Source organism: Canis lupus, chromosome 23, assembly GCF_003254725.2.
Source record: "Canis lupus dingo isolate Sandy chromosome 23, ASM325472v2, whole genome shotgun sequence".
NCBI lineage: Eukaryota > Metazoa > Chordata > Mammalia > Carnivora > Canidae > Canis > Canis lupus.
The window spans coordinates 8,186,714-8,208,266 of NC_064265.1; the positions used below are offsets into that span (position 1 = coordinate 8,186,714).

The following is a 21,553-nucleotide window of genomic DNA, read 5'->3' on the forward strand; positions in this document are numbered from 1 at the left end:
GCCACTAGCCACATGTGGCTAGAGTCTTAACACTTTTCTTTTTAAGAAACAGGAAAGGGTGGGGCACCTGGGTGGCTCAGTGGTTCAACATCTGCCTTCAGGTCATGACCCCGGGGTCCTGGGATCAAGTCCCACATCAGGCTCCCCACAGGGAGCCTGCTGCTCCCTCTGCCTGTATCTCTGCCTCTCTGTGTGTGTCTCTCATGAATAAATAAATAAAATCTATTTAAAAAAAGAAAAAAAGAAACAGGAAAGGTTGAAAATTAATGAGTTAGGTATTTCAATGTAAGAAGTTAGAAATTGGATAATTAAACAAGTCCATCAAATATATAAAGAATGAAATGATAAAGAGCAGAGATGAATGAAATACAAAAGCAAAGAAGCCTGATAATTTGTTATTTGAGAGTATTAATTACAGCGACAAATGGAAAAATCTTTACCTATAAGAATTCTTTAGAGAGAGAGAGAGAGAGAGAGAGAGGGCACAAATAAACAGTATTAAGAATTAGAAGGGAAAGAAGGGGTGCCTGTATGACTCGGTTAACTGTCTGCCTTTGGCTCAGGTCATGATTCCAGGGTCCTGGGATCAAGCCCTGTGGGTTCCCTGTCATCAGAGAGTCTGTTTCTCCCTCCACTCCTCCATTCATGCTCTCACTCAAACAAATAAATACAATCTTAAAAAAAGTTTAAAAAAGAATTAAAAGGGAAAGAAGCTCCTCAAAAGATCAGACATGGACTGATGTTTGGATAGACCATGTGGCCCTACAATCCCCCTCCTGGGTGTATACCCAAGAGAAATGAAGCATCCATCCACACAAAAATCTGTGGGAATATCCACAGCAGCATTACAAATAAGAGCCTGAAAGTAGAAACAACTCAAATGTCCATTAGCTGGATAAATAAAATGTGGTAAATACATGTGATAAAAATTTTTTTTGGCTTAAAAAAAAAAAGTACTCACCCTGCTACAACATGGATGCATTTTGAAAACAGTATGCTATAAATAAATAAAATCTTTAAAAAAAATTTTTTTTTTTTTTAATTGGGACGCCTGGGTGGCTCAGTGGTTGAGTGTCTGCCTTTGGCTCAGGGTGTGATCCTGGAGTCCTGGGATCGAGTCCCACATTGGGCTCCATGCAGGGAGCCCGCTTCTCCTCTCTCTGCCTGTGTCTCTGCCTCTCTCTCTCTCTCTCTCTGTGTCTCATGAATAAATAAATAAAATCTTAAAAAAAATTTAGAAAACAGTATGCTAAGTGAAATAAATCCATCATAAAAGGCCACATGTTGTATGATTCCATTTATTTTAAATGGCTGAAATAGGCAAATCCTCAGTCAGAAAGTAGACTAGTGGTCTCCTAGGGTAGGGGCTGGGGGGAAAGGGAAAGGATAAAGAATGGGATTTCTTTGGGCAGGTGATGAAAATGTTCCAGGATTGGTTGTGGCAATGGGGATTAAGGAAAGTGCTTATGATGAGCACTCAGTGTTGTATGAAAGTGTTGAATCACTAAATTCTACACCTGAAACCAGTATTACATTGTATGTAAACTAACTGGAATTTAAGTAAAAACTAAACTAATTGCACAATTCCACGAAGACACTAAAATCCATGGAACTGCATATTCTAAATAGGTTAATTGTGTGGCATATGACTTACATATCAAGAGGGAGGGTTAGTTTTTTAAAAGAAAGTTTAGCAGAAGTCAGAGTGGTGAAGAAGCAGAGAATAAGCAGAGAATAAGGTGCTCTCCTGGACAGGAACAAATTGTGTAACGTTTCTGGAAGGCAATTTGGCAATATGTGCAAACATTTAAAATGTGTGTACCCTTGGACTTGTAATCCCTCTTCTAGGATTTACTCCAAGGGGATCATTACCCCAACATGAACATGCATGGACACAAGGATATTCACTGCAGCTTTGTTACGTTAAAAACACACTTTTTAAAAACAATCTTTAAGTCATCAATAGGAGACATTACAGTTCAAACTAAGTAACTGATACAATTTATAATAAAGTTCTGTATTTCCTGACGTGGACAGTGTCAGTGGCATAATGTTGTGGGAAGTAAGCAGTTTACAGAATCACATGTTGTACATCCAGTTATATAAAATTTAGACATGTATTCATACATTTAGGGATGTTCATCAAAATGTTGAGTGATTTCCACTGGATAGAAGGTTTTAAAGAGGGTGCCTGGGTGGCTCAGTAGGTTGGGTATCTGCCTTCAGCTCAGGTGGTGATCCTGGAGTCCTAGGATGGAGTCTTGAGACGGTTTCCCTACTTCTTCCTCTCCCCCTGCTTGTGTTCTTTCTCTCTCTCTCAAATAAATAAAATCTTTTTAAAAAATCTTTATTTTTAAAAGAAGGTCTTAAGGAAATATTTTTTTAAATTTTATTTATCTTTTTCTATAATGTTGGAAGTATAAAATATATATATGCATGATGCTTATAAAACAGCAAGGTATTCTCAAGGAGGAGAAACATTAAAAATTTTTTTTAAATGAAAGAGGACAAAAGGGCAAGCTCCACTCATCAAGGAATGTAAATGTTACATAAAATTTTCTGGAAGACAGTGAAAGAGAAAATAGTTGTGAACTCATTCACAAGGCTTGCAAATTCTTGATAAGAACATGGACACAGCTTAGGACTATTTATTTATTTTAAAGATTTTATTTATTTATTCATGACAGACACACACAGAGAGAGGCAGAGACAAAGGCAGAGGGAGAAGCAGGCTCCATGCAGGAAGCCCGATGTGGGACTTGATCCCAGGTCTCCAGGATCACGCCCTGGGCTGAAGGCAGTGCTGAACCACTGAGCCACCCAGGCTGCCCCACTTAGGACTATTTAGAAAAGGAAAACTGCATCTCAATCTCATTCATGAACATAGATGTAAAAATTTTAGCAATAGATTACAAACCAAATCTAGCAAAATATAGAAAAAATGAAAATACATTTTGACCAGGTTGAATTTTCCTGAAACTCAAGATTGGCTTACCCTCCTTATAAAGTAGACTAATATATGTGGGGTGCCTGGGTGGCTCAGTTGGATAAGCAGCTGACCCTTGATTTCAGCTTAGGTCATGATCTCAGGGTCCTGGGATTAAGCCCTATATTGAGCCTGCATCAGACTCTGCCCTCAGCAGGGAGTCTGCTTCTCTCCCTTTCCCACTACTCATGCCCCCCTACATCAAATAAATCTTTTTAAAAAATAGATTAATAGGGCACCTGGGTGGCTCAGTGGTTGAGCATCTGCCTTTGGCTCAGGTTGTGATCCTGGGGTCTGGGATCGAGTCCTAAATGGAGCTCCTCTTGGGCAGCCTCCTTCTCCCTCTGCCTGTGTCTCTGCCTCTGTGTGTGTCTCATGAATAAATAAATAAAATATTCAAAAAATATATTAATATATTTGAGCACATTAATAGAATTAAAAACAATCATTTATAGATTTAATATGCATTAATTTCAAAAAAAACCTCTTAGTATAAACTCAAGAATGTGAGAGGGAGGGCATCTGGGAAAATGTGTCAACTTGACTGTGGTAAGGGATCCCCAGAGAGCTGTTGAAAACATTATTTCTTTTTTTTTTTTTTTTTTTTAGTATTTTATTTATTTATTCATGAGAGACGCAGAGAGAAAGGCAGGGACATAGACAGAGGGAGAAGCAGGCTCTCTGCAGTAAGCCCCATGTGGGACTCGATCCCAGGACCCCAGGATCACGACCTGAGCCAAAGGCAGATGCTCAACCGCTGAGCCAGCCAGGCGCCCCCCGAAAGCATTATTTCTAGGTGTGTTTGTGAAGGTGTTTCCAGATGAGTTTAGCATGTGAATTAGTAAAGCAGAGAGGGCTCTCCCCACTGTGGGTGGGTACCATTGAATCCAATGAGTGCTTGAATAGAACAAAAAGGTGGAGGAAGGGCAAATTCACTCTCTCTCTCCTTAAGCTGAGACATCCACCTTCTCCTGCTCTCTGACATTGGTACTCTGGGTTCTCTGGCCTTCAGACCCACATTGGGATTTACATTACAGTTCTTCAACCCTCCAGCCTTCAGACTTGACTGAACTATACCACCAGCTTTCCTAGTTCTCCTCCAGCTTGCAGGTGGCTGACAGTGGGGCTTCTTGACCTACATAACCATAGGAGTCCATTCCTTTTTTTTTTTTTTAAGATTTTTTAAAAAATTTATGTATTCAGAGAGAGAGAGAGAGAGACAGGTAGAGAGAGAAGCAGGCTCCATGCAGGGATCCCGAGGCGGGACTCATCCCAGGTCTCCATGATCACACCCCGGGCTGCAGGCGGCGCTAAACCACTGCACCACCGGGGCTGCCCTAGGAGTCCATTCCTATATTAAATCTCCTCTGGGCAGCTTGGGTGGCTCAGCGGTTTAGCGCCGCCTTCAGCCCGGGGCCAGATCCTGGAGACCCAGGATTGAGTCCCATGTCAGGCTCCCTGCATGGAGCCTGCTTCTTCCTCTGCCTGTGTCTCTGCCTCTCTCTCTCCCTCTCTGTGTGTCTCTAATAAATAAATAAAAAATAAATCTCCTCTTGTCTATATCTCTATACATCCCATTAGTTTTGTTTCTCTGGAGAACCCTGAACAATACAGTATCTATATAAGATTGTGCAGTAGAGATTGTACTTGGTGTTAAAATGTTGAAAGTGTTTTTCTTTGAGAAAAGAAAAGTAGCTCTCACTACTTCTATTCTGCAGCTGCTAGACACCCAAGCCAGTCTAGTGAGACAAGTAATGGGATAAGCATGTTAAAATGTCTTCATTATAGTTGCAGACAAGTCCTTGTAGGAAAAGTTTAAAACTCTATGAATAAAGGAAATGAAAGATACAGCTAGCTGGTTTCCAGGCAGGTTTTCAGTCCACATCTACACACCACCTGTGAAGTTCTTGGGAGCAAATTAGCCAAGGAGCAAGCCTCCTGTCCAAGTCCAGGCCCAGAGTGATACCCAGACAGAGGAGCTGGCCAGTCACCAGAGGACAACACCAAACAATGTCTTTATTAGGGGACTTCTGGAAGAGCACAGCCCTGAGAAGAAGGCTTCAAAATTCAAAATTCACAAAGATAGTGACCTTAGGAAGGGATACAAAACTTCATTAAGAGATGTTAAAAGCTCAACATTACATAAAGCTTTTGAAAAGACAAGAAAGATCTCTGATGGAGCGTCTCCAAAGCACAGGACATCCTTACACCCTGACACTAAGTGGGGCTGAGGGCTGTGAGTGAAGCTCACTTTAGCATCTTCATCACCCTTGTATTTCCACTTAAGTCTCCAAGACCTGTGGACTCTTCCCCCCAAAATATCACTGGGTTCTGATCTGTTCTTCCATTCTTGTTCCCACCTCCATGTGATCAAGTTTCTAGGAATAAAATTATCAACTTACAGGAAAGACAGTGAACAGGCAAACATGTTAAATGACACCCCAGGGGTGCATTCACTAAAATATACATCATAAGAAACCCCATGGAACAAACAACCCATCTTCTGCATTGAATCATTTGCAAGGGGAAAAAAAAAAGATGGAAGGAGAGCCTGCAGAGAGAGGGAGCCCTAAAAGGTAGATCAGCTGATCACAGAGTGTGCACATTTTGGGGTCCCGGTTCAAACAAATATTTATGGCATTTGCAAACAAATGGAAATTTGAATATTGAAAATAATAGGAAATCACTTTAAATTTAAGTTTCATAATGGGATTGTGGCTATTTTTCAAAAAGGCTGTTTTCTGAAAGGTGCCTGGGTGGCTTGGTTGGTTGAGTGTCCAACTCTTGGTTTCGGGTCAAGTCATGATCTCAGGGTTGTGGGACTGAGCCCCGTGTCAGACTCCACACTCAGCATGGAGTCTGCTTGTCCCTCTCCCTCTGTCCCCCTCCACTCTCTCTCTCTCAAAATAAATAAAAACCTAAAAAGTAAAAAAGTTGGTTCTTAAAAGAAATAAATACATACTGATGAAATGATGTAACATCTGGGATTGCTTCAAGATAATAATAAAGTAGGGGAAATGATGAGCAGGGGAGTGTGCATGGGCAGGATGGGCCATGGGTAGATGATTTGGGGGCTGTGTGATGGGTCCATAGGGGTTCATTATATCATTCTATCTACTTTCATGGATTTTCAAAGGTCTCCATTAAAAAGCCTTTACAATTTTAATGATATAAAAAAGAGAAAGTGGTTTGAGTAAGACTAAGCATGTCTTAGGAAAACATGTATATTTTTTGCCAAACTAACCCTCTGGTGCTTGCCGGCAATCTTTGGGGCTTCTTGACTTGTAGATGCTACTCTCCAATCTGTGCCTGACTTCATGTGGCTTCCTCCCCTCTGTGTGTCTGTTCTAACTTCCCCTCCTCTTATAAAAACACCGGTCATTGGATTTGGACTTGCCCTAATCTAGTATGATGTCATCTTAACTTGATTACATCTGCAAATATCTTATTTCCAAATAAGGTTACACTCACAGGTACTATGAGTTAGAATTTTACCTGTATTTTGGGGGGCACACAATTGTACTCACTACACAGAGTCAATTTCTTTTCACTCTTTAATGAAAACATTCAAGAATATGCATTCACTTGTGAGTCAATCCCAAAGATTCTGCTGAAGATGTTTCTATTTTCTTGCTTTCTAGATGGTGCGTTAGATTTTTATTTCCTGGGCAGCCCTGGTGGCACAGCAGTTTGGTGCCACCTGCAGCCTGGGGTGTGATCCTGGAGACCGGGGATCGAGTCCCATATCGGGCTCCCTGCATGGAGCCTGCTTCTCCCTCTCCCTCTGCCTGTGTCTCTGCCTCTCTCTCTCTGTGTCTATGAATAAATAAATAAAATCTTTTTTAAAAAAAGGAACTTACACATATTTAAAAAAAGATTTTATTTCCTTTTTGACCAATAATTATTTAAGAGAATTAGTTAAAAGTCCTAAGTACCTTGGTACTTAGGTACTAATGGGGTACCATTATTGCTGTTTTGTTTTCTTTTTAAAATTCTTTCAGCCCAAAGGTTGAAAGTTCGATAATTTATCAACTACACCCCCCACCAAAAATCCCCAACAATACAGAGGTAATTAAAATACAAAGGTGACCTGCCAAACACCAGTTTCTAAATCCCATTCACAGGGCATCTGGGTGGCTCAGTCGCTTGAGCTGCCTGAGCATCTGACTTTGGCTCAGGTCATGATCCTGGGGCTCTGGGATGGAGCCTCAAGTCGGGCCCTCCCTGCTCAGTGGGGAGCCTGCTTCTCCCTCTCCCCCTTGCTCAAGTTCTCTCTCTCTCCCTCTCTCTTAAATAAATAAATAAATAAATCTTTTTTTTTTTTAAATCCCATTCTCACAGATAATTGTTGATTACTTGAGTTAATCTTTCCAGACCTTTCTTTCACATATACACATCTTCCTCAAATGCCCACAGAGTGGGGAAGGGCAGATACCAAGGCACAAATGCAGAAAAATCAGAAAAAAGGAAGATATCCACACCTACATTTAATTTTCCTAAACCCGTAGTAGGAGGGGAGGTGGGTGGGGGGAAGGGGTGACTGGGTGATAGGCACTGAGGGGGGCACTTGATGGGACGAGCACTGGGTGTTATACTATATGTTGGCAAATCGAACTCCAATAAAAATATATACAAAAAAAATTTTCCTAAGCCAAGTTTGCTTTTTTTTTTTTTTTTAGATTTTATTTATTTATTCATGAGACAGAGAGGCAGAGACACAGGCGGAGGGAGAAGCAGGCTTCATGCAGGGAGCCTGACGTGGGACTCGATCCCAGGACTCCAGGATCATGCCCTGAGCTGAAGGCAGACACTCAGTTGCTGAGCCAGCCGGGCGGGCATCCCCCAAGTTTGTTTCTGAGGTGAGTACAAACACATCAACAGCAGGCATATCCATACTCTGGTGAAAATAAGCACTTTTCTCCTCAGGGCTCTTGAGAATCTATTTGCTTAAAAATCAAAGTCCATCAAACTTTTCTTCAGATATAAACACAAAAATCAGCCTTTAAAAAATCTTAACCTCAGCTAAATCAGTTACTTATTAAACTGGAGGCTGGATCACTCCTTACTTTCAAATTTTGACAAACAAATTTCTGTGATATCTACCCTGCTAGGGACTATAGTTCAAAATATTTCTTTTCCCTCCTTACAGCTTTCCACTCATCTTACAAAGAATTTGTACTACCTTTGATATAATCAGAAGAATTATTTAACTGGTAACATATCCCAAGATGAATCTAAAAAATTTCAGACAGATAAAATAAATTAGCCTGAATTATAATGTCTTTTTCATTCCCTAATTTCTGATTTTTTAGAAAAGATTTTATTTATTTATTCATGAGAGACACAGAAAGAGAGAGGCAGAGACCTAGGCAGAGAGAGAAGCAGGCTTCCTGCAGGGAGCCTTATATGGGACTCGATCCTAGGACCCCGGGGATCACACCCTGAGCTGAAGGCAGACGCTCAACCGCTGAGCCACCCAGGTGTCTCTCAAAACTACTCATTTAGAAAAATATACATAGGCCTGGATGATTTCAATAGTTCAGTACTAATGAACATAGATTTAGGCTGGGTGGGATAAAAAACTAGTTTGCTAGTTTTATATGAAAAAAAATAAAATATTGGAATTTATACACAATGCATCTTTAGAAAGAAAGCATATTTTCTTCAGGACTTTTGCAAAGAAAAAGGCTTATTTCTGAGAAAAATCCCATGTTTACTTGGAGAAAAATCTGTGTTGTGGCTGCCAACTTTAAAGAATGAACAGATATTCTGGTGCTGTTTCATTGGAGACCAGATTTGAATTTAGGCTTGTCTCTATTTTCCTATGTTACAATGAATTTCATTATTATATGTACTAAATCAAAAGTTTTTCTTTCCCTGAAACACTTGTCTCTAGTGCTTACCTCTCAAACTGATGAGTTTTCGCCGATTTCTGTGTTATGATGTAATTTATTCAGCTGACAAACACCTAGATCAAAGAAAACTCACGATTCAAAAATCCAAGACTGTACTTAGAGAAGAAAATGTGGGCTGATATCTTTGTAGAAAATGTCAGATATTAGTTCTGTGGCCTGCAAGTGGGGTAATACTGCTTTGACAAGATAAAATAGCTTTGACACTAAGGCGAAAAAAAATCAATGGATTTTATTATATTTAAATTAAATATTTCCAGTCAACAAAGGGAAGATGGACAAAGGCAGAAGATATATGACATATTGAGGAAAAGATTTGCAACATCTAAGACAGACAAGGGATTTATACCTTGAAATGTCAGAAACTCCTGCAAATCCACAAGAAAAAGTAAAAAATCTCCTTCTGTTCTTTGCTCAACTGAAAAATGGACAAAGGACACAAGCAGGAAGTCACTGAATAGTAAATCCCAAATGTCTACTGAGTATATATATATATATATATATATATATATACTCAGTATATATATACTCAGTATATATTTGAAGAGATGCTCAAAATCATCAGTAAAGAGGGAAATGCAAATTAAAATAACAAATCACTCCTCACTTATTAGACTGGCAAACATCAGAAGGATGGTGTAACCTTAAAAAAATAAAAGTGCCAGTTATTTCATCAGGAAAAATGGGCTTACTTGGGAATAGCAGAGAATTGTAATCAGAAACAACTATGCTGCCACAAAACCCATAAGCAAGTCTGCAAAACACAGGAGAGAACCACTCTTAAAGAGGAAACGGAGGTGTTGGAGAGGATGTTACACACCAAAAAGCCAGTGGATGGGATCCCTGGGTGGTGCAGCGGTTTGGCGCCTGCCTTTGGCCCAGGGCGCGATCCTGGAGACCTGGGATCGAATCCCACGTCGGGCTCCCGGGGCATGAGCCTGCTTCTCCCTCTGCCTATGTCTCTGCCTCTCTCTCTCTCTGTGTGTGACTATCATAAATAAATAAAAATTTAAAAAAAAAAAAAAGCCAGTGGAGGAAACTGGGAGTTTGAAGGACAGTGGCTTTTGATTGGCTGAGTTGTGGCTGTCTCTCATTGGCTGGGCTCTTGGGGGGTGCTGCTGAAGAGGGCTTCCTCCTCCTGCTGGCATAGTAAAGCAGTAGCTAAAGTAGTAGCCAAGGGTAAGGTCTTCCTCTATCTAGGGAGTCTGCAAATGACAAGGGGTAGGGTGTGAGCGCTCCCCCTGCTGGCCTCTGCACTTTATTCTAAATGAGTTTCCTTTGATCAGTTTTCACAGAGGAAATGCCAAGGACTTTATATAAGGGGCTAGAGATACCTTTGAGCATTCTAGCTGGGGGCATAGATTGGCATAGCCAACATTAGGAGGAACCCAGCACTCCAATCAAACTAGTTATGCACACATAGTAGAAATCCTACTCTTGGATACATAAGCCCACATAATTCTCTCCATATAGAATCCCCCAAATCCTCATCCAAAGGGCCATGGATGAGGACGTTTTGTGCAGTGTCGTTTGCATTAATAGGGAACTCGACTCCACCCAAGTGTCACTCACTGGGAGCCTGAATTGTAAAATGTGGGGTTGGCATACTACTGAGTATGATGAAGCAGTGAGAAGCAAACAACTAGATCAGGAGTTCCCAAATGTTCTCACTACACGGCACACTTAGAATCTCAATAATTTTTTCATGGAACTTGTAGGCCATTAGTAATGGCTAACAAGTCTGTGTATTAGGTAATTAGGTCCAAACAGCTTAATATATATGTACGTTCTAACAACTTAGAAAATAATATCTGAAGAAAATAATGCACATAAGTTGGAGGAGAAAATAATATTTCACTTCATTCTTAAATAACCAGAATAACTACTAAGAGGATGTGTGTGCCTGTTGAGCACTGCCCAACTTCTCAAATGTTGGCATAGGATTGGATAACGCTGTCTTTATCTTCTATTTCACCCTGATTTCCCTGCAGTACTTGCTTCTCGCTACAACTGCTGGTGCCACAGCTCTGCAAAGATAGATGACATTATATTATAAAAAAGAATGTAGCACAAGCTAATGCTGGAGCTGTGGACTACCTCAAATTAGCAGTTCACATGGCACCCTCTGGGAACCACAGAATTAGGTATACCTATGGCAATATGAATGAACCATAAAAACAGTGCCAAATTTTAGAAAGTACTGGAAAACTAAGGCCCAAGAGGCTCCACTGAGTCTGTTCTTGCTGAGATTTCAATGACCTGCCTCCTACTGCTGACCCAGGGGACAGGTTCCCATGTAGCATTTAATCCTGTTGAGCCTCTCAGAAGGGGTCTTCCATCAGCTTCCACTAATCCCTTCTCTCATGATCTCTTCCTCATCTTTGACTTGTCCCTTCCAGTGCCCTTTGGTAGCCTCCATTTGTCCCCCTCTGAGCCCTTTCTGCACCAGGTAGCCCACTCCTATTGGGAGCTGATAACTCACAAATCATTGTCTTTGGTCCAGAGCTCTTTCTTGAGTGGGGGGGTCACGTATCTAACTGTCTGTTCAATGTCTCCACTCAGACATCCCTCAGGTACCTGAGACCTACTATGTCCTAAGCTCCCCATCTTCCCCACTCCCCCAGCTGCTTCTCCCCTCGTGTTTCCCAACTCAGAGAATGGAACCACTCTCCATCTGGTGGTGGCCTGTGGCAGATTGCATCAGTGGCCTCCGTTCCTTACCCTCCCTGCATCCACACCTTTGCCCTGGCCTCATCCCCACCATTTGACTTTGGCTGTCCCTGAGACTTTGACTGGTGGCACAGAGGAGGAAGTGCAGTATGCCAGTTCTGAACTAGGCCTTCGGAGGCCTCACATGTTTGCCATTGTCCTACCCTACCTGTCCAGGTTTGTCATTGCTTCCATGAGAAGAGCAAAGCATGCCTGGGGTACTCTGCTGGTCCCATGAAGGGAAGAGCAGAGCCATTCCACTGGAACCTAACCTAGATCAGCTGACACCCCCTTCCCTCCCCACTGCTGCCCTGCTGACAAGTGAGGGACACTGCAAGATTACTGTTATAAGCCACCAAGTTGGAAGGCTTAGAATAACAGTTCTAACAGTTAACCAACCACATTACCTAAACCAGAAACCTGGACATTGCCTTTGATTCCTCCCCCCTAGGCCCACATGATGCCCAGAGCTTCCCAAATATCTTAGGACTTCATTTACTAGTCTCCATCCTCAGTAGCTCTGCTCTACCTCGGGCCTCCTACAACCCCATTTTAAAAAAGATTTTATTCTTTTCACAGAAAAGAGAGAGCCAATACAAGCAGGGGGAGCAGCATGCTCCCAGTGGAGCAGGGATCCTGATGCAGGGCTTGATCCCAGGACCCTAGAATCATGACCTGAGCTAAAGGCAGAGACACCTAACCTCCGGAGTCACCCAGGTGTCCCCTGCAATCCCATTTTAACCCATTTTCCCTTCCTGCCTTTGGCCTCTATTCTTCAGACAGCATCCTCCTATTATGCAAATCTGATCACGTGACTTCTTTTCAGGGGGTTGGCTTTGCCCTCAGGCTGGGGTATCATTTAAGGCTTGGATGACCGAAGGAGCCTTGCTGAGGACTGTGGGTAGCCTGGTCACTGGGAAAAGACACCTTCCAGGCAGTTCCTGCTTCATTCTCAAGTCAGGGTAGGGGCTCTTTAGTTGGTTCTGTGCAAGGAGCCAAGTTCAAGCACGGAGCAAAATAAGCAAAAGACTAGCCTCACTCAGGCTGTGGCAGCACTTCCTTGAGGGTTCCCCATAACCATCTCTACTGCTGGGTGTGCTTTTTCAGGGTATCAACAGAGAGGACAACCTGAGAGACATTGGCAACTTGCAATTACAATTTCTGTCTTCATTCCTTGCTAATGGGTTAAGTCATGGGGGTGTAGCTTCCTTATGTAGGCAGACTTCTAGCCTTCTCCGGCCACAGTGAAAGGGCTGTTACATCAAAAGAAAGGATGAGGGCGGCCCTGGTGGCTTAGCGGTTTAGCACCGCCTTCAGCCTAGGGCGAGATCCTGGAGACCCAGGATCAAGTCCCACATCCGGTTCCCTGCATGGAGCCTGCTTGTGTCTCTGCCTCTCTCTCTCTCTCTGTTTCTAATAAATAAATAAAATCTTTAAAAAAAAAAAAAAAAAGGAAAGAAAGAAAGAAAGAAAGAAAGAAAGAAAGAAAGAAAGAAAGAAAGGATGAGTCACCGGAATGGGGTAGGTGCCACAGGCCATAGAGAAAGGTACCCCTGAACAAGACAAGACCTCTCTGTGAGACAACTTGAGAAAGAGCCAGCCGCCTTGGCCTTCATGAGACATTTGTGATTTGCCTCGGGCCTTCTCACAAGACTGTCCAGAAAATTGTCTTGTTTAGTGTTCAACATGCAGATTCTGGAGTCAGACTTACTGGCCTTGGGCCCAGCTCTGCCACTGATCTAGGGACCTGTGGCCACGAGGAGCATCTGGGCTCCAAGCAGCTCCAGTTCAGTAAGAGAGCCAGCCGGGTAATCAGACCACTGCCAAAAGCATGAGAGGGGCTCTGAAAAAGAACGAGAGGGGCACGAGAGGGGCTCTTCTGCTTGGAAGGCCCTGGGAGGAGCATCTCACCCGGGAGAGCTTCTGGGAAGAAGTCAGTCCTAGGGCTGAGCATGACACACCCAGGTGGAATGTGGGGGAGAGAAGGTGTCCTGGGCTCCGGGGGGAAGGGAAGTGCGTCTGATTGTGTTTCTCATGCCCCCTTCGCCATGTCTGGCACACAGTGCACTACCCAGACTAGCTGGCCAAGTGCTGAGTGCGCCTTTCTGTCCAGAGCAGAGAATCTCCTGACTTTTTTTTTTTAAGATTTTATTTATTTATTCATGAGAGACACAGAGAGAGAGAGAGAGAGGCAGAGACACAGGCAGAGGGAGAAGCAGGCCCCACGCAGGGAGCCCGACGTGGGACTCGTGGGACTTGATCCCGGGCCTCCAGGATCGCGCCCTGGGCTGAAGGCGGCGCTTAAACCGCGGCTGCCCAGAACTCTCCTGATTTTAAATACAGAGGTGAGATGCGACACGTGTCGGAGCTGGGTGATCATTCAGATTTGCTGGGACAGGACAGGGCCCTTTGGAGCCCAGTACCTGCAGCCCAGGTACAGCTGTCTGTGACCTCCGTGGCACCCCCGCGAGCGGACCGCGGCCTCGCTACCAGAGTCAGGGCGGCCGGAGAGACGGGCAGGGACAAGCCCCCTGAGAGGTGGACTATCTGGCCCAGCCGTCCGGTGCAGAGAGCCTTGCGGACGGGAGGAGGGCCGCGGGGTCGGGAGGGGCGGCAGGGGGGCCCGTGCGGTCGCTCGGCGCGGGGCGCGTCGCCGCCGCGTCCCCCCGGCAGGCGGCGCCAGAGCCGGGCCGGCGGGGACTGGGGGCGGGGACTCGGGGACTCGGGCGGGGACTCGGGGCGGGGACTCGGGGCGGGGACTCGGGGACTCGGGCGGGGACTCGGGGCGGGGCGGGGCGGGCCCGGCGTCCGCCGGCGCTGGGGCGCGGCGACACGGTCTGCGCGGGGCGGGCGGACCGTCGCGGCCATGGCGGAGCGCGGCGGCCGGCGCTGCTGCCTGGGCTGGGACTTCAGCACGCAGCAGGTGGGAGCGCGGCGGGGAGCCCCGGGCCGAGCCGCGAGAGCCCCCCCCCCGGGCGGCCGCGACCGGAACCGCCCCCGGGGCGCGGAGCGGGCAGCGCGGCCGGCGGGGCCAGGGCTCGCGGTGGAGGGGGGCGCTGAGCGTCGGCCGCCCAGGCCCGGGGAGCGCAGCGGGCACCGCGACCCGAGCCGCGGCCCGAGACCTCGGCGGAAGGGGCGCGATGGACGCCTGGACTTCGTTCCCCGCCGCGCTGAGCGGCTCCCGGGGTTCGCAGGCGGGCAGCAGAGTCCAGACGTGCCTTCAGACTGGGTGGGGGGCTGCCAAGGGCTCCCTTTCCTCACCCTGGGAAATCAGCGCAGGTGCATCCAACCCCTCTGCCCCACGGGCCAGGGAGGCAGGCAGAAAGTCTGGTGGGACTGCACAAGCCCAGTTGCCTTGCTGGGTCTCCGCGCCCGTGTCTGAGACAGGAGCTGCACCCCTGAGTTTGGAGGTCGGCTCCGTCCGGACCTGTACGTCTCTGGACTTGATCATGGCCCGGGAACAGCCCAGGGGCCCTGTCTGGTCTCTCAGGTCCCTGCAGACCGGGCCCCCAGACACATCTCCAAATGCTGCTTGTCTGTCATTCCATCCCCTGGAGGACTTCGCCGGCCTCCTTGCCGGGTTCAAGAATCAGCTCGTCTTCGAGCGTCTGCTCCTAGAGGGTCTTGGCTTTGGTTGTTTAGGGGGCACGGAAAGATTTCTTGAGCTGTATGGGTGTTTCTACTTTGCCTCAGCCTTTTCATGTTACCTACTCTTTGGGTATGTTCCCAGATGAGGCCTCTGTAGCCATGGTTACAGTGATGCACCCCAAGCAAGGCTGAGCCACCCACTCAGGTGATGGGCCTCACCTGGTGATGTTCCTACCCCTGGACCAGCGTAGAAGCTGAGGAAAATACACCATTTTTAAAAATGCCTTCCAGGTGAAAGTTGTTGCTGTTGATGCAGAGCTGAATGTGTTCTATGAGGACAGTGTGCATTTTGACAGAGACCTTCTAGAATTTGGGTATGTACCTAGTGTATATGTGTGGTGGGGTTGGTTTTGGGGTCCTCCCTCAACCGTTTACATTCATAAACTGCACTATTCTGGTGTGCTATTTTTATTTATAAGAAATACATATTCAGTCATTCAGATGGCCAGAATATATTTGGTTTGGTCTTCACAGTTCCTGACTCACAGCCCCCCAAACTCTTGGAATTTCCTAAGTGTTGAGAGTCCTAAAGGTGTCTTTTGTTATGTTAATGGAAATGACTTTTAGACTCTACCCAAGGGTAGGCGCTGGTTGCCAAGACCAACCATGTGATTAGAGACTTGGAATTTTCAGCTGGAGGTTGCAAGGCCAATGGCCAGTGGCTTAGTCAATCGTGACTATGTAACAAAGTCTTCATAAGAACCCAAAAAGACTGGGTTCAGAGAGCTGGGTTGGTGAACACATGGAGATTGGGCAGAGTGGCGTGCCTGGAAAGGAGATGGAAGCTCCTTGCCTTTTCCCCATACCTTGCCCTATATATCTCTTCGTCTGGCTGTCGATTCCTGTCCTTTATCCTGTCTTTTAATAAACTGGTAAACCTAAGTATGTGTTTTCCCTGAGTTCTGTGAACTGCTCAAGCGAATCAAAAGAACCTAAGACCATTGGAACCAACAATTTGTAGCTGGTTAGTCAGAAGCACAGGTAACAGCTTGCACCCGGCATCTGAAGTGGGTAGGGAAGGGCAGCCTTGAAGGTCTGGACCCATAACCAGTGGAACTTGATGCTGTCTCTGGGTAGATAGTGTCAGACCATTTGCTGATGGCCCAGAATTGCTTGGTGGTATGTGTAGCAGAACCACCATCCTCTCCTATCCCCCACCACATTTGAATTGCGTCCAAGAACCTAGGAGTTACTGTCTGTAGATCTGGCTTCATCAAACTACAGGACTCATGGTCTTGGTAGACCTCTCAAGCACCCTTTTCTTCTGGAATGTGTTCTCCAATTCTTTCCCAATTCCATGTACTCATGCATCCATACATGCAATAGGTATCAATTGAAACTTGCTTTGGGTCAGGCACCATGCTGGGTACTGAGATTTGATGGTGAGTGGAACAGAGACATGGGTCCTTACTCTCCCAGAGCTTTCCGTTGAATAGGGGAGACTGATATCAATCAAGGCATTTCACAAAAGAATATTTGATTATAGACTCAGAGAAGGCCATTAAAGAAAAGGAACTCACTTCTCCAAATGTTGATTATAAAGGAAGGTGACCCAGCCTTGGAGGCTGGTCAGGAAGGGTCCCTAAGGAAGTAGTGCTTAAGCCAAGATCTGAGTGAGTGGGATTCACCAGGTGATGGAAGGGAGAGAGCATTCCAGGCAGAAGGAGCAGAGTGTGCAAAGGCCCTGTAGGATGAAAGAGCACTGCTTATTCAGGGAATTGAAGACCAGTTTGGCTGGGGAGCAGAGAGGGTGGTGGAGGCTGGGCTAGACCACATAGGCTTTGGTACACAGTTTGCCTAAAGTCTATGAACAGCCACTGAAGGGCCATGGGGATAGGGGTAAGGTGTGAGTGACATGGTTGACACAGTTGTATTTGTGTTTTGAAAAGCTCTGTCTGGGTACAGCGAGAGAGCATTTGGGGGTTGGTCAGAGTGCATGTTGGGAGACCATGGAGGTTTTTCAAGATCATCTGGATGGGAAATGATAGTATCTTGGAGAGGTGGGTGATAAAATTGCCAGGGCCTGGGGCAGAATTGAATGTGAGGTGTGAAGGTAAGGTTTCTGGCTGGCCTTGCGGATGGATGGTAGATTGTGGAAGAGACTTGGTTTTGGGAAGAAAGATCATAAATTTAGCTGTTGTATATTTTGTATTAGTTTGGGAGTGCTGCCAGAAAAAAATACTACAGATTACGTGTCTTAAACAACAGAAATTTATTTTCCTACAATTCTGGAGATGCCGACAGGGTCAGGTTCCTCCGAAACATCTTTCCTTGGTTTGCAGATGGCTGCCTTGCTGCCAGTCACATGGTCATCCTCTGCCCGTTGCATCCCTGGTGTCTCCATCATGTTATTTGTTTTCTAACCTACTTTTACAAGGACACCAGTGATACAGGATTAGGGTCCCTAAGCGGGGAGCCTGACACAGGGCTTGATCCCGGAGTCAAAAGCAGATGCTTAACCAACTAAACCACCCAGGCGCCCCTTTTTGTTTCTCTTGAGACTTCTTTGACTCATGTGTTATTTAGAAAGGTATTGCTTGGGACACCTGGGTGGCTCAGTGGTTGAGGGTCGGCCTTTGGCTCAGGGTGTGATCCCAGAGGTTCGGGATCAAGTCCCACATCAGGCTCCCTGCATGGAGCCTGCTTCTCCTTCCTCTGCCTGTGTCTCTGCCTCTCTCTCTCTCTGTGTGTCTCTCATGAATAAATAAATAAAATCTTAAAAAAAAAAAAAAAGAAAGATATTGCTTAATCTTCACATCTTCCAGTTACCTTTCTGTTCTGGATTTTTACTTTAATTTCACATTATAGTATGAAAACACATTTCATATAATTTCTGTTCTTTTAAATTTTTAAATTCTGCCTCACTCTCTCTTTTGACTCAATGAGTCCATCAATCCTCTCCATTAGGAAAAAAAAAGATATCCATACCCAAAATACAGTAGTGTTTAGTATTGCTTTTTTACCCAGTTACATTTTTAAGATCTTTCAACTGTATTCAGATCTAGTTTATTCCTCCCCCACTGTTCTTTTTAGAGTTTTATTGAGATATAATTGATACACTGTGAACTGCACACATGTAATGTGTACAGCTTTGTAAGTTTTGACATAGATATTCCTTTATGAATCCATGCCCAGAATCAAGATAATAAACATTTCTATACCCCAAAAGTTTTCTCATGCCCCTTTGAGTGTATTCCTCTTCCTCAGTTGAGCCCCCAGCAATCACTGATACATTTTCTATCACTATGGATTAGTTTATGCTTTCTAGAATTTTATATAAAGGAAATAATAATTATATATTCTTTTTTATCTGACTTTTAAAACTTAGTATAATCATTTTGAGATTCACCTATGTTGTTATATGTATCAGTAATTTGTTCTATTTTATTGCTCAGTAGTATTCCATTGTGTGAATGGACCACAATTAGTTTATCCATCATCTGATGAGGGATATTTGGATGGATTCCATTTTTTCATTATTATAAAGAAACTGTGAAACTTACATACAAGTCTTGGTGTCAACATAAACTTTCATTTGTGTTGGAAATGAAATACTTAGGAATGGTTAAGTTGTATGGTAGGTTTTTTAAAAACTGCCATATTCTTTTCTGAAGTGGTTATTTTAACACCTGATATTAAGCATTGCATCTACTTGGTACATAATTTGAGAGGAACAAAAGGCATATTGTGAAGTCTTAATCTCTCTGATCTCAAGTCTTCCCTCCTGCCCTCCTAACTTTCATTAGTTTTTTGTGTATCCTTCCAGTGTTTTATATCAAAACATAAGCAGATGTATCTTTATTTTCTCCCTTATTTACACTCAAAAAGTTCATTGTACACATCATTGTGTACTTTGCTTTATTCATTTCACAATAATTGGGCTGTGTTTCCACATCAGTACATAGAGCTTCTGTGTTTGTTTTTTTAGAGGGAGAGAGCATGTGCATGCATGAGCTCAAGTAGGGGGAAGGGTGGAGGAGAGGGGGAGAGAGAGAATCTTAAGCAGGCTCCCTGCTGAGCACAGAGCCCTATGCCAGGCTGGATCTCAGGATCCTGAGATTATGACCTGAGCTGAAACCAAGAGTGAGTTGCCTAATGGACTGAGCCACCCAGGTGCACCCCCTGTGTTATTTTTATAGGATGCATAGAATTCCATTGTGTAGTTGGAATTGATGGATGCTGGGTTGTTTGCAGTGAAAAACGATGTGAGTTACCTAACTTATGGCATTACAGACATGTGCCAATTTATTTGTGAGATAGAAGTTTGGAAATGGGGGGGTGCCTGTGTGGCTCAGTCTGTTGGGTGTCCAACTCTTGGTTTTGGCTTAGGTTGTGATCTCATGGGTCATGGGGTCAGGCCCCAATGCAGGCTCCACGCTCAGCAGGAAATATGCTTGAAGATTCTTTCCTTCTGCCCCACCCCCACTCGAATGTGTATGCGTGTGTGCTCTCTCAAATAAATATTTTTTAAAAAGTTTGGAAAAAGGATTGCTGGATCAAAGAATAAATAGATTTGTAAGTTTGGAAGGTATGGCCAGATTGGCTCCCATAGGGATTGTATTGATTTACACCCCACCAGCAATGCATGTGAGTGCCTTTTTCCCACAGCACTGCAATGCAGTGTGGTTGTTAGAAGGGTTGAACTTTTTTCCTGTGAAGTTGTTTTTCATGACCTTTGCCCATTTTTCTCTTGGATTGATTATTTCTAGGTGCTCTTCATATATTAGAAGAATGATCTCTTTGTTGTTAAATGAATTGCAAATATGTTTCTCAGATTTTTGTTTGTTTTTGATTTGCATATGGGTGGTGGCCATACCCGTATTTTGTTTCCTGCCTCCTGACTTCTCAGCCTTTCCTGTTGCTTCCAGATTTTGAGTCACAGTTTAAAAGGCCTTCCTCATTCTGAGATTGTGAAGGGATTCACCTGTGTTTTCTTCTAGTTCCTTTAAGACTTCAGTTTTCTTATGTAAAAATATTTGGAGATTATCTAGGTGCATGGCATAACGTTTAGATCCAGCTTCAGTTTTTTATCAATGACTCTAATTTTTTTTAAGATCTTAATTATTTATTTGATAGAGGGAGAGAGAAAGAGCAAGCACAAGAGGGAACGGCAGGCAGAGGGAGAGGGAGAAGCAGGTTCTCTGCAGAGCAGGGAGCCCTAATAGGGACTTGATCCTGGAAACCTGGGGTCACAACCTGAGCTGAAAGCAAACCGACTGAACCACCCAGGCACCCTTCCAATTGTTTTAATGCCATTTTCCTAGAATCCTGTCTTTACCTCACTGATTTGAGACACCAACTTTATATGCTAATTTCTGTGTGTGGTTAGGTGGATTTCTGGGCATTTTCTTTTGTTACATTAGTTGGGGTCTGTTCATGAGCCAGTAATGTGTTATTTTAGTTATTCCAGCTTTATAATAAGATTTAATATCTAAAATTGTTGGTTCCCTCTGACGGTTCTACATTCAATTTCCATGGCTTTTTTTTTTTTTTTTTTTTTATATGTACTTTAGAATCAGCTTTTCAGGTTCCAGAAAGAAAAATTGTTAATATTTTTATTGAGATTGTGTTACATTTCTAAATTAACTTGCAGAGAATTGGCAACTTTATGAGATTGAGTCTTCTTTTTTTTATTTTTTTTATTATTTTTTTTTAGATTGAGTCTTCTTATCAAAGCACCTGTTTTGTCTTTGCATTTGTTCAAGGCTTATTTTGAATACTTCACATGTGTTTTGATATGTTTGACATGTGGATTGTGCACAGAAATAACCATAATTCCCCAGCCCTTCCTATACCCAGACCCTTTGCAGTGGGGCTTGGAAGCTCCCTCAGTCAAGAGAGGGGAGTCATTTCCTTACCTGTTGATTTTAACCAGTAGAACGGGAGGAAAGTAACATCAAGCCAGTTCTAAATCTAAGCCTCCAGAAGGCCTTGCTGACTTCTGCTCTCATTCTTGGAACCCTGCCCAGCCACCACATGGCCAAGTTCAGGATGGCTTGCTGGAGAATGAGAGGCATTTACTCCCATACCCCCAGCTAAGCAAGACAAGCAGCGCCGGCCCCAGAAGCAGGACCCTCTAGCTACTGTTAGCCAACCATGGATGCATGAGGCACCCAGCTGAGCCCAGCCTAGTGACCAACAGATTTGCGAGCTAAATGAGCTTAATAGTTTCAAGTCACTTAGCTGTGAAGTGGTTTATAACAAGGCAAAACCACCTAGTACCTATAATTTATTTTAAACTTATTTCTAACTATTGTATCTTCTTATGTAAATAGTGACTTTCGTGGTGATTGACCAG

General features: G+C 44.2%; 1 protein-coding gene across 3 annotated transcripts in view; it reads left to right on the forward strand.

Moving 5' to 3' along the window:
- The first annotated feature begins 14,402 nt into the window (after positions 1–14,402).
- The window catches only part of XYLB (xylulokinase), a 53,299-nt gene continuing 46,148 nt past the window's right edge, over positions 14,403–21,553 (forward strand). For 2 of the 3 annotated variants that reach the window (XR_003141857.3, XM_025461273.3), the window contains exons 1-2: positions 14,403–14,530; positions 15,487–15,569. Coding sequence is in view for 1 of the 3 variants with exons in the window: in XM_025461273.3 (XP_025317058.1) it covers positions 14,474–14,530; positions 15,487–15,569 (140 nt within the window). In the remaining 2 variants the exon portion in view is untranslated. The remainder of the gene's footprint in view (positions 14,531–15,486; positions 15,570–21,553) is intronic. The other variant, XM_025461274.3, reaches the window with a different exon arrangement.